Source organism: Petromyzon marinus, chromosome 26 (genome assembly GCF_048934315.1).
Source record: "Petromyzon marinus isolate PM22_M1 ecotype Great Lakes invasive population chromosome 26, UKy_Petmar_22M1.pri1.0, whole genome shotgun sequence".
NCBI lineage: Eukaryota > Metazoa > Chordata > Hyperoartia > Petromyzontiformes > Petromyzontidae > Petromyzon > Petromyzon marinus.
In genome coordinates, this window is record NC_133692.1 from 13617435 (window position 1) to 13629089 (window position 11655).

At 55.2% G+C, this 11655-nt stretch overlaps 1 protein-coding gene across 2 annotated transcripts in view; it reads left to right on the plus strand.

Moving 5' to 3' along the window:
• LOC116946286 (carbonic anhydrase-related protein 10-like) overlaps positions 1–8197 on the plus strand; it is a 378302-nt gene extending 370105 nt beyond the window's left edge. The window contains exon 9 of one of the 2 annotated variants that reach the window (XM_032961344.2): positions 7439–8197. In XM_032961344.2, coding sequence (XP_032817235.2) covers positions 7439–7815 — 377 coding nt within the window. In that variant the 3' untranslated portion in view covers positions 7816–8197. The remainder of the gene's footprint in view (positions 1–7438) is intronic. The other variant, XM_076069951.1, reaches the window with a different exon arrangement.
• The last annotated feature ends 3458 nt before the right edge of the window (positions 8198–11655 follow it).

Genomic DNA, 11655 nt, shown 5'->3' on the forward strand with positions numbered 1-11655 from the left:
CTTGTCCATGCTGGTCCCTAATTAAGTTTTGTCTGGACGGGTAGACCACGTGGACTCGCGCCAGATACAGCTATTGTTGATCACGAAATTAAACCAAGTTCGACACCTAAAATCACATTTATTGTTTGACCTTGTAGGTACAATACTGTACCTAAAAAAACAAATCATGGCAAATAGGGTGGAAAGAATATATATCATGCATTGCCGTATAATGTATTTATCCAGGAAAGCCCGAGTCTCTAGACACATTATATTCGGATGCTAAAGTGGAATATTTGATCAAATGCATGTTGTGGCATGTTAGAAGCATCTGGTCGAATGAAGTACGGTTCTGGACGTTATTTTCCGATGGGTCTGGAATTTGAGCCGGGATTCAACTCCCCATCCCGGCGCGCCTCGGCCAGTCGGAGCCAGACATTTCAGCACATCAACATCATCAGTAGCGGCGGCGGTGCCCTCCGTGCTGCGTCGCAATTTCATTGTTAGAGGAGACAACACGGCTCAGCAATTTGCCTCCTTCACACGTCTGTCCATCCAGATATAATGAAAGTATCCGTTAACTCATCGGCGCCACAGCAGTGCCGTAATGTCTACGCCATTGAGGTTCAACGCGACCACACTCCGGAGCAGTCGGTCTCGAGTTACAACAAACAACACGAGCAAACTCCGTGTTTGTCATTCAGTGCCTCGCATCCAGACCCGTTACGGCTCCCAGACCCCTAATAATTCGCCTTGTTCCAACCTGAGCGTCAGATCCACAAAACATTTCCTAAACGTAGTTTTTTTTAAATAATCCTTTATATTTTTCGTCTGAAAGTCGCGTTACTGTTTCCAATAACGCTACATCCCAACGTAGTTGTAAACAATGTAATTAACACATCGCACCCCCGTGTAGCCTTAGACTGTTGAGGCAAGTGCTGTTAGCGATCACCTATGAAAGGCGGCACGGCACACGGGTGGCCAACACCACGCCTGGCCGCCTTTGTATCCCCAGTGGCGATGTTTGCACAGCATCAGGTACTTATTTGAGGCCGAGTCGAACGGGGTGGGGGGCAGGACGAGGTTCTGATAATCGTCACTCGGGCAATTTACCTCGGGTCGCCAGCTTCGTATCGCAGCACCGCGCTAACCGCTGCACCACCGCTCCCCGCTGTTACAGTGCAGCACTGTCCCCAGGCAAGATGGCCGCCCGCCCCCACGTGACTCGGCGCGCCTGGCCGCGTGGAGTCACTCACCCAGGGCCGCGTGGAGTCACTCACCCAGGGCCGCGTGGAGTCGTGCTGTCCCTGCTTACGGACTAGCTTCCGCGTAAGTCTCTAGGCCTTTCGTGTACAGCGTCTGTTGGTCTCTTGTGGGTCTGTGTACGAGTGTGAATCTGGGTTGCTGTGTGAGTGAGTCTGGGTATCTGTGTCGTTGAGTCTCTGGGTATCTGTGTGAGTCAGTCTCTAGATATCTGTGAGTGGGTATCTGAGTGAATCTAGGTATCTGTGTGAGTAGGTATCTGCGTGAGTGAGTCTTTGGGTATCTGTTTTTTCGTGTTTGTTGTCCTTGCCCCGCACCTCCCGATTAGCACGGTTGGCTACGCACGGTGCAAAAGAAGTTCAACATACATGGACTCACACAGAGACCCATAGGCTACTTACACGGATACCTCTAGACTACTTACGCAGAGACCCATAGACTCGCACAGCAAAGACCCATTGACTTGCACAGCAGAGACTCAAAGACTCACACAGACCATAGACTCGCACCGTAGAGACCCATTGGGGCCGTCCATAAATTACGTCACGCTATTTTGGACGATTTTTGACCCCCCCCCCCATCGTTACAAGGCGTCACAAAAAGTCAGACCCCCCCCCCCAAAAAGAAAACATACTTCAAATCGCTTTAAACTGTCATTGCAGTGCATATTGAATGTGCTGCTGCACTCTGATGTTTTAGGAGAAAACATTTGTAGAGAAGTAGTCGTGGACATGACATCACGCTCGCCTCCTGGGGGCGATGACGTCACGGGAAGTGACGTCATACGCGCCTGGGGGCGGGATGTCATGTCCCGCAGGAATACATAAGGGAGAGCCCGTGACGTAAACGGAGTAGTAGCTGGAGTCTAGGGGCAAGAGTGTAGGAATAGGGGATAGCACAGCACCAGGGCTGGAGGTGGCTGTGCTCCTCGGTCGGCCGTGTTGGCTGAACCCACGGACGGCGCAGAGGGGGCAGCACAGGGCAGCCGGCAGTGACGGAAATTAGTGGGACCTTGCCCGGGACCCCTAACCCCTGGGAAGTTGTTCACCCTTTGTGTTGTCGTTAGTAACTATAATAACCTTACGGCGCAAGCCCTTCACCTCCGTCTCCGAGTCATCCGGAGCTTCTCTACAACTGGTGTTAGAAGTGCCTGCGCTGCCGCCACTATGTCTAAATCGGGCGCGCGGCGTTAGAACCCACTGGCGGAACACTTAGAGAGTGCCGACGACGTGGTGGAGGCTCCAGCAGCGACCCCGGGGCCCGTGGCCCCGGAGACGAGCCCCGGGGAGAAGAACTCAGCAGGGCAGGAGGAGACGGCGGCTGAGGTCCCAGCGCGCCGCTGCCGGAGGCGGGGAGCGTCCTCGCGGAGCGAGTACAACTGCTCCTGCGGGGGATGGCGCAGCTCTCTGCCACGATCACCGACGCACTCACCCGGCCCACACGTGGAGTTGGAGCGGCGGATTCCCGCCAAATTGCCGGCCGCCAATTTTGAAAGTGGTGCCATTTCCACAACGGGTGCGCTGCGGGAGATGGCCGCCATGTTGGTGGCGACGCAGCCAATGGCGGCCATGTTTGCTGAGGCGCCGCAGACGGCTGGCGTATCGGCTGCGACGTCGCAAGCGGCGGCCATTGTTGCTGCGACGCCTGCAAGTCGGTGTCATGGACGCCGCGATGCCGCTCTTCATCGCCGGCGCAGCCGCAGTTCCACTGCGCACCGTGCCTGCGGAGCTGGCCGCCGGCGACGATGCTGCTCCGCAGCACGCTGCGCCCGCCGGGGGGGGCACCAGGTACGTCCGCGGATGTCATCCTCGTCGTGTCGCTGGAGTGGGCAGTGGCCGCCGCCGCTGCTCCGTGGGTCGCCGCGCCACCGGAGGTTGCCGCGGCTGCTACCGCGGCTCCGCACCTCGCCGCGACGGCGGGGTGGGCCGCGGGGGGCTGCCACAGTTCCGTATCAGGCTGCCGTGTCTACGGCGTGGCCCGGGGAGGCTGCAACGCCGCCGCCCCTTTCTGCGTCGCCGGGGGTTGCCGCGGCTGTGGCCGCAGCTCCGCACCTCGCCGCGCCGGCGGGATGGGCTACAGGGGCCGCCGCAGCCCCGTATCATACCGCCGCATCTACGGCGTGGCCCGTGGGGGCCGCGGGGGCCGCCGCAGCCACGCACGATGACGCCACGCCTCTGCCCATTGCCGCGGGCGCTGGGCCGGTAGCTGGCAATGCCGCAGACAGGTGGGTCGCGGCCGCTGTGACGCCTCCACACCTCGCCGCATCTACGGGGGCCGGAACGCCGCCGCCGCTCCTCGCCACGTCGACGGAGGTTGCTGCTGCCGCAGTTCTGAACCTTGCCGCACCGGCGGGGTGGACCACGAGCGCTGCGGTGCCTCCGCACTTCGCCGCGTCTGCGGCGTGGTCCACGGGGGCCGCAACGCCACCGCACCTTGCCGCATCTCAAGCGTGGCCTATGAGTGCCGCAATGCAGCCGCCCAACGCCGCGTGTCCGGTGTGGCCTACGAGTGCCGCAACGCAGCCACCACTCGCCACGTCTCCGGTGTGGCCTACGAATGCCGCGACGCTGCAGCACCACGCCACGGTTGCGGGGTGGCCCGTGGGTGCCGTGGGGCTTCCACACCTCGCCGTGCCGCGCGGCCAAGGGCTGCGCCGGTTGCCCCACGTCGAGCCGTTCGTCGCGAAGGAAAGCGACTGGTTGGAATTCCAGGACCAGTTGGACGTGGTGTACATGTTGATCGGCTAGCCCATGAAGGAGGCTTTGTGGGCCCTTCTGACCTGCTTGGACGAGAGGGCGCTGCAGGCCTTTAAGTCAATCCCACCGGCCTATAAGGCTACGCTTCCGGCAGCATACATTCAGATGGCCATCGTCTTCGAATGCCCATTCGAATTCTCGTTGGCCAGGGCTGTGTAGAAATGCCGTCAGGAAGGCGGTTGCATTTCCTGCAATCGCCTACCGTTCTGTCTCCCTTGGTCGCCAGTGTGCGGGCCCTGAATAAGGCGGCGGTGACCGTGCCGCCAGCCTCACAAAACCTGGTACCCCTTAGGTTTCTCAGACCGCTCAAGATGGGTTCCACAGAGACGGGTATTTTTCTGTCTCTGTCGAGTTATTTTTCAAGGATGGAGGAGTTGGTGGGCGCCTTGACAGCCGTGTTGGGGGGCCAGGACCTTTTTTTGCAGGTCCTCAATTCAGGACCCGCGCCGGTCGTAGTCCTGGCTGGCACCATCCTGGCACCCGCGACCCCGGCTCCTCCACCCGAGGGCGCTGTTCTGGATGGAGTGGTCGTGGCGGGCGTGATGCGCGCAGGGGATTCTGACGCATTGTGGATCGCCACGTTGGGCAACGAGAATGCCTCGTCCCCCGAGGAATGTCAGCAACTCTGCGTACTCATCGAGAGGTTCACCGATGTGTTTAGCCAAAGTAAGTTTGATCTGGGTCGCACTACTCTTTTGGAACACCACATAGATACAGGCGACTCGGCCCCCATTTGACTTAATTCCCACAGCGTTAGCCCGGCGGAAAAAGAGCATGTCTGCTTGGCTGTCGACGAAATGTTGGCGGCGGATATCATCTCCCCATTTACTAGCCCTTGGGGTGCCCCCATTGTGCTAGTCAAGAAATGGGATGGGAGTCTCCGGTTCTGCGTCGATTTCCATAAATTGAACAAAATCTCGGTGACTGATGCATATAAATTGCCTCGCATGGATGATTCCCTGGACACCCTCTCGCGTGCATGGTTCTTTTCGACTCTAGATTTGCTCTCCGGCTTCTGGCAATTGCCACTGGACGAGGCCTCTAGACCCAAGACAGCGTTCCGCATGTCCCAGGGGTTCGAGTTCAATCGGCTTCCTATGGGTCTTCATTCGGCCCCAGCCACCTTCCAGCGTCTCATGGAGATGGTCTTGGCGGGGCTGCAGTGGGAGTCTTATTTAATCTACTTGGACGACGTTATTGATTTTGGCCGTACGTTTGACGAGCACTTGCAACGCCTTGAGGCTGTGTTCGTCAAAGTGCGTGCTGCGGGCTTGAAATTTAAACCCCATAAATGCCATTTGCTACAACCATCGGTGAAGTATTTGGGACACATTGTTAGTGTGTCACGTGTCGCCATGGACCCGGAGAAAACGGCTTGTGTTCGGACGTGGCCGACTCCCACATCTGTCGCGGAGGTGCGTAGCTTCGTCGGTTTCGCATCATACTATCGTCGGTTTGTCCACGATTTTGCGACAATTGCGAAGCCGCTCCACGCGGTTTCTGTCAAAGGCCAAAGGTTCCACTGGGGTGCGGAGGAGGCTGCTTTTGCGGCGCTTCGCACGGTCTTGGCGGATGCGCCGCCCTTGGGGTACCCGGATTTTTCAAAACCTTACCTTCTCGACACCAATGCCAGTGACATGGTCATTGGGGCAGTCCTGGCTCAGGTGGTCGACGGGGTTGAGAGGGTGGTGGCCTATTGTAGTCGCGTTCTGCCCCGACGGAACAGCGATATTGTGTGACCCAGAGGGAGCTGTTGGCCATAGTTTTGTTTGTTTAATTGTATAGGCCCTACTTGTATGGCAGACGGTTTATGGTCTGAACCGACCATGCGGCCCTGCAATATTCGCTGAGGATTAGTCAGCCCTCGGGTCAGCTGTCCTGCTGGCTCGAGGTGCTCCAGGATTACCCCTTTGACGTAATCCACAGAAAGAGGGCACAGCATGGAAATGCGGACAGTTTATCCCGATTGCCGGCAGGCGGCAGGTGTGCTTGCGCCCTGGGCTTTAGTCGTTGCAAAACCCCAGGGGACGCTGCGGCCCAGTTGGTCGCGTTGGCCGAGGTGGCCACCCCCCCAGGTGTGGTGGTGCCTGCGGATTTTGGCCTGGGATGGTCCAGCTTGCAGATGGAGGATACCTCTCTGCTGAAGCTACGACGCCGCGTTGGGCGTAAGGCCCGGAGCTCAGCTTCGTCGGCTGCCCCTGGCGATCGCCGTGCATGACGGACTCCTCATGCGTTGGGATGCCCAATTGGAACGCTATTGCATGGTTGTGCCCACTCGCCTGCGTGGTAAATTAACCCAAGCCATTCACGAGAAGCTTATGCACCTTGGCTACCACAAGACCTTATTGACCCTTAAGCGGGTCTATTACTGGCCGGGTATGGAGGGTGACGTGGCACTGATTTTAAAGGATTGCCAGAACTGCGAGCGAAGGAAGGCCCCAGTTGTCCAGGACCGGGCCCCGCTGCAGTCCATCCGGGTTTCTCGCATTAATGAGCTCGTGGCGCTCGACATTTTGGGCCCATTCCCTGCATCCCAACGGGGCCATGAATACCTCTTGGTGGGCGTTGAGTACCTCACATGTTGGCCTGTGGCGTGGCCTTTGGTCGATCAGTCAGCCTCTTCTATCACCGAGGCTTTCGTCCAGGGGTACGTGTTGGACAAGGGTGCACCGGAACAATTGTTAACTGACCAGGGGTGGAATTTCTCATCTAGGTTGCTCAAGGAGGTGTGTGACCTCCTTGGTACCAAGAAAATCCGCACCTCGCCCTACCACTCCCAATTGGACGGGATGGTAGAGCGCTTGAACCGCACCCTCACGTCTATGCTGTGCCACCATGTGAACACATCCCAGTCAGACTGGGACCTGTTTGTCCCGGGGGTCTTGGTGGCGTATCGGTTGGCTCCTCATGCCTCAACTGGATTTTCGCTTATTTGATGTATGGTAGGGAGCCGAAGCCCCTGGTGCATGTCCAGATGGACGTCGGGTCCTCCAGGCAGGGGTCGGTGGTGCCGGTCCCTTTGAAGGTCGCGCTTGACCAGCTGCGCGAGGCACGGCAGGCCGCTGCCGAGAATTCTGCCAGCCGGCAGGCGGCTAATGAGCGGATGCCCAAACACCAGGCAGCTGGCCTCCCGTGGTGGGTAGCGGGCCAAAAAGCGTGGCTGCATTGTCCCCAGGTCCCCGTTGGCACATCTGCCAAATTGCATCGCCCTTGGCAAGGCCCCGTTGAGGTCGTGGAGGTCCGCCGGCCGCAGTACGTCCGGATTCGGTTCGGTCGCCGGCGGTGGATAATGCACCCGTCCTGGCTCAAACGTTATGTTCCATCTTCCCTGGGGAATTCACCCCCAACTCCGGAGCTGCCATCGGTTGATGTGTCCGTCATGCCTGTCCGGCCAGGTCCTGTTGACGGAGGCGACGTCTGCCCTGTGTGTGTGCCCCCAGGGCCCTCCCAAGTAGCGCCGGCGAAGACCCCTCGGTCACTGGATGCCACGGTGGTGGGCCTGTTGCCCGCTGATGGACCACCTGCTCCGGTGATGGCCTTGGTGGCCGTTCATCGGGCCCCAGCCCCCGGCACCCGTTCGGCACTGCCGGGCAGAAGAGGCCTTGGGACTCTTTTCTTTTTTTTGTTGTGGTTGTTGTACCTGTGGCGCCGTGCTGCCCTAACATTGGATTCATTTCTAGCAGCCGCTTTTGCCTTCGGGCACAGGAATTTTGTTCAGTTGTTCGGCCTCCGGTCCAGAATTGGGCCCCACTTACGTCATGGCTGCAGCCGGGTCGGCTGTTTCTTTTCATGGAGGGGGGGTAATGTAGAGGAGTAGTTGCAGACATGACGTCACGCTCGCCTCCGGGGGTGATGATGTCACAGGAAGTGACGTCATACGTGCCTGGGGACGGGATGATGTCATGTCCCGCAAGCATACATAAGGGAGATCCCGTGACGTAAACGGAGTCGTAGCTGGAGTCTAGGGTCGGAAGAGGGTGGAATGGGGGATAGCACAGCGCCACGGCTGGAGGTGGCTGTGCTCCTTGGTCGGCCGTGTTGGCTGAACTCACGGCCGGCGCAGAGGGGGCAGCACAGTGCAGCCGGCTGTGACGGGAATTAGTGGGACCTAGCCCGGGACCCCTAACCCCTGGGAAGTTGTTCAGCCTTTCTGTTATTGTTAGTAACTATAATAAACTTACGGTGCAAGCCCTTAACCTTAGTCTTCGAGTCGTCCGGAGCTTCTCTACACATTTGTTAAAAAGTCGATTTAATTAAGTAGAACGTGTTGTCTATATTTATTTAAAGTTGCACATTTTTACGTGACGTCACATTTCTCAACCCCCTCTCGTCACACATCGTCACAAATGTCTGACCCCCCCCCCCCCAGGTGCGTGACGTCATTTATGGACGGCCCCATAGACTCACACAGAGACCCATAGACTCGCACAGAGACCCATAGACTCACACAGAGACCGATTGACTCGCACAGCAGAGACCTATAGACTCACAGCAGAGACCCATAGACTCACACAGAGACCGATAAGACTCGCACAGCAGAGACCTATAGACTCACACAGCAGAGACCCATAGACTCACACAGCAGATACTCATAGATTTACACATGCAGATATCCATAGACTCACACAGAGATCCATAGTTTGTTGTCCCTACCCTGCAACTCCAATCAGCACTGTTGGCCAGTGCCGGGTTATCGTCGTAGCAAAAGTAGCTGCATATGCTACGGGTCCCACACTTTCAAGGGCCCCGCGCTAAATGCTTTCAAGCTATCAATTCCGGTTCAGTGATTCTGCACTTGCTCTATTACTATAGTACTATACTGCCTTCAACTATTACTAACGACTGGGTATTTCAGGTGAGCGATTTGGCTATATAGCAAACTAGCTTTACTACCCGGCTTTGCCCGAGAATTGGATTCTTGTCTTGGATTAATACACGGCCTACGCGGAGGGTGGGGGGATGCATGACGTCAGCAGGCACACTGTGTCACGCTGCCGCATGCGGGTGACATCACAGATGTGATGTCACAGATGTGATGTCACTGCTCACTTAGTGTGCAAAATATATCCATTATTGCACCCCTCCCCCCCCCCCCAATATACTTATACTTTTTGCATTGTGTACAGTCTGGAAACTACCCACATGCCAAATTTCAAGTTTGTTGCATGTCGGGAAGTAAATCGGGTGCAACCGCAACAAACAAAAACATGAACAAGAAAACATCTTAAAGTGGCTATGTGCAAACAGAAAAATCCAGGAAAAAACAGCAAAAATCTTCCAGAAAATGAACCGTACACCAACGCTGTGTGCAAAAATGCCAGTGGGATGCAAGTCAAACAACAGCAACAACCACAAGACAAATTAGAATAAAGCCATCAGTCTAACTCCTCACTACTACAAACAAACATGGCCTAAACAAAAAACTTTTCGAAATTACCAAAATAAAGCCATAAAAGCAATGTAACAGTGATCATAGAAACTTACCGAAATTTCACAATAAACGACAAAAACATGTACCACCAAACCCTGTAGCCATAGCTGGCTGCATGAGTCACTCGACAACAGCACGAGCATCAGTAGGAGTAATTTATATGCCCCCCCTTTTTTCATCTTAATATTAACAAGTAATTTTTCGATACATATAGATACATATTTCTATTGTGTTTTTATTTTAATAATGAATAAAAACACCAAACCAGGCCTCGGCATGGCATGTGGAGGTCATATTTACCATGACCCACTAACACTATTTTGACGTTCAGAGCCCTCCCAGGGTCAGAGGGAGCAGATAGAGAGCAGAGCACAGCGGATTGCAAGGGGCTGACGTAAACACAAAGCCAGGGTCACTAGGAGGTTGCGTTAGCCTAGATCTAGTTAAGTCAAAAAGCTAATTGGTTCTGCATTACTATTAAAGTAACTTAAAGTCGGAATTTAACGACAGGGTAGGCTAAAGTTATTGATCTTCACACCCACTTCAATTGAATCCTGCCACAAGCTACGTCAATGTAACCATCACCCGTCTATTAATTTAATATGAAATGTATTTACATATTTTAATAATTTCTATACGACTTGACCCGAAGCCTATAACAATCAGGTTTTTCTAAGTCAACATGAATGCTCTAATCCACCCATACGCAAATGATAAGCAGGGTTGAAGCAAGAGTAGAGAGGAAAAGAAATGCAAGCGCACAGCAAAACTGCAACGTAAGCAAAGGGCGATGTTAAACCCAGGGTCGGAGAGAAAGGGAGATCCCGGCCGTCTTTGTATCCCCGCAGCGCGGGGTAGGAGTGTGTATACGCTCGGGGAAACACGAGTCAAACACCACAACGGGAAGCTGACCCAGACCTTGGATTAATACAGAATCATAACTGTGGAACGCTGATGAAATGAAATGTTAACTTAAAACTTTTTAACCATTTCTTTGTGCGTCGGTGAAAGTCGGATGGAATATCGCCCCTCCCTCCAGGTTGTGCACCCAGACAGAGAGGCGCCTTCGAGACAATTTATAACATTTGATTGTTTTACTTGTGGGTTTTATGGTAGGAGTATGACAACGGAATATACCGTGGGTGATGTACACAAGGACACACACTGACACACGTACGGACACACACACGGACACAGATACATACGGACAAATCCTGACAGCAAAAATCGAAAGAAACCCCGCCTTGTGGGCAGGATCCGAGTGAAGGGATTTTTGGGCATGAAAAGAGGATCCTGAGCATTGAAACCTCAGTTCGACCGGGGGGGGTCGGCTCACCAGAGTTCGACCGGGGGGTCGACTCTCGGGAGACAGTTCGACTCGGAGGTCGGAACTCGGGGAGTTCGACTCGGAGTTCAACTCGAGGGAGTTCAACCAGGGGGGTCGGAACTCGGGGAGTTCGACCAGGGGGGTCGGAACTCGGGGAGTTCGACCAGTGAGTCGGCTCAGGAGCAGTTAAAATCGGGAACGAGAGCAACAGGTCGACAGCCGGCGAGCTGTAGAGCAGGGGGCGTTGAACAGAGGCCAAAGTGGCCCGTCGCTACCCACTGACGTTGGCAAAACTCACAGGGTAGTGAGGCGCCACCGAGTGGGATTTCCAAGAGCTGAAAGACAGAGTATTGCTGAAAGATTATTCTACATTGAGTCCAGCTGCAGCGCGACCGACGCACCAAGCAAGAGCTTCTGCAAACCAGAGCAAGAGCGCGTGCGACTTGAGTCATTCAGCAGTGGAAAAAAACCTGCTGTCAGAGAACCAGTACGAGCGCGTGCGACCTGAGTCATCCAGCAGTGGAGAGAAACCTGCTTTCAGCAAACCAGCAACGAGCACGTTCGAGTTCTCCACACAGAGAGAGAGAGGGAGCGTGCCGATGCAGCTCATCCAGCAGCGGAGAGAAACTGCTGTCAGCGAACCAGCACGAGCGTGATCGCGCAGCTCATCCAGCAGTGGAGAGAGGTGGCCACTGAGCAGCACTGAGAGCGATCAAGCAACTCTCCCCCGTGGACAGAGGCTGGCTGCTGTGCGGAGGAGGGAACGTCGATACGTATGATGCACCCCCACGCACACTCACCGCTCTAAAGGGAGCGAGGCTACTTCTCCTACAAACGATGCCAACTTCGGCATATGTTAACGCAAATAATTAATTCCAAACACTGACTATTCAAAACAA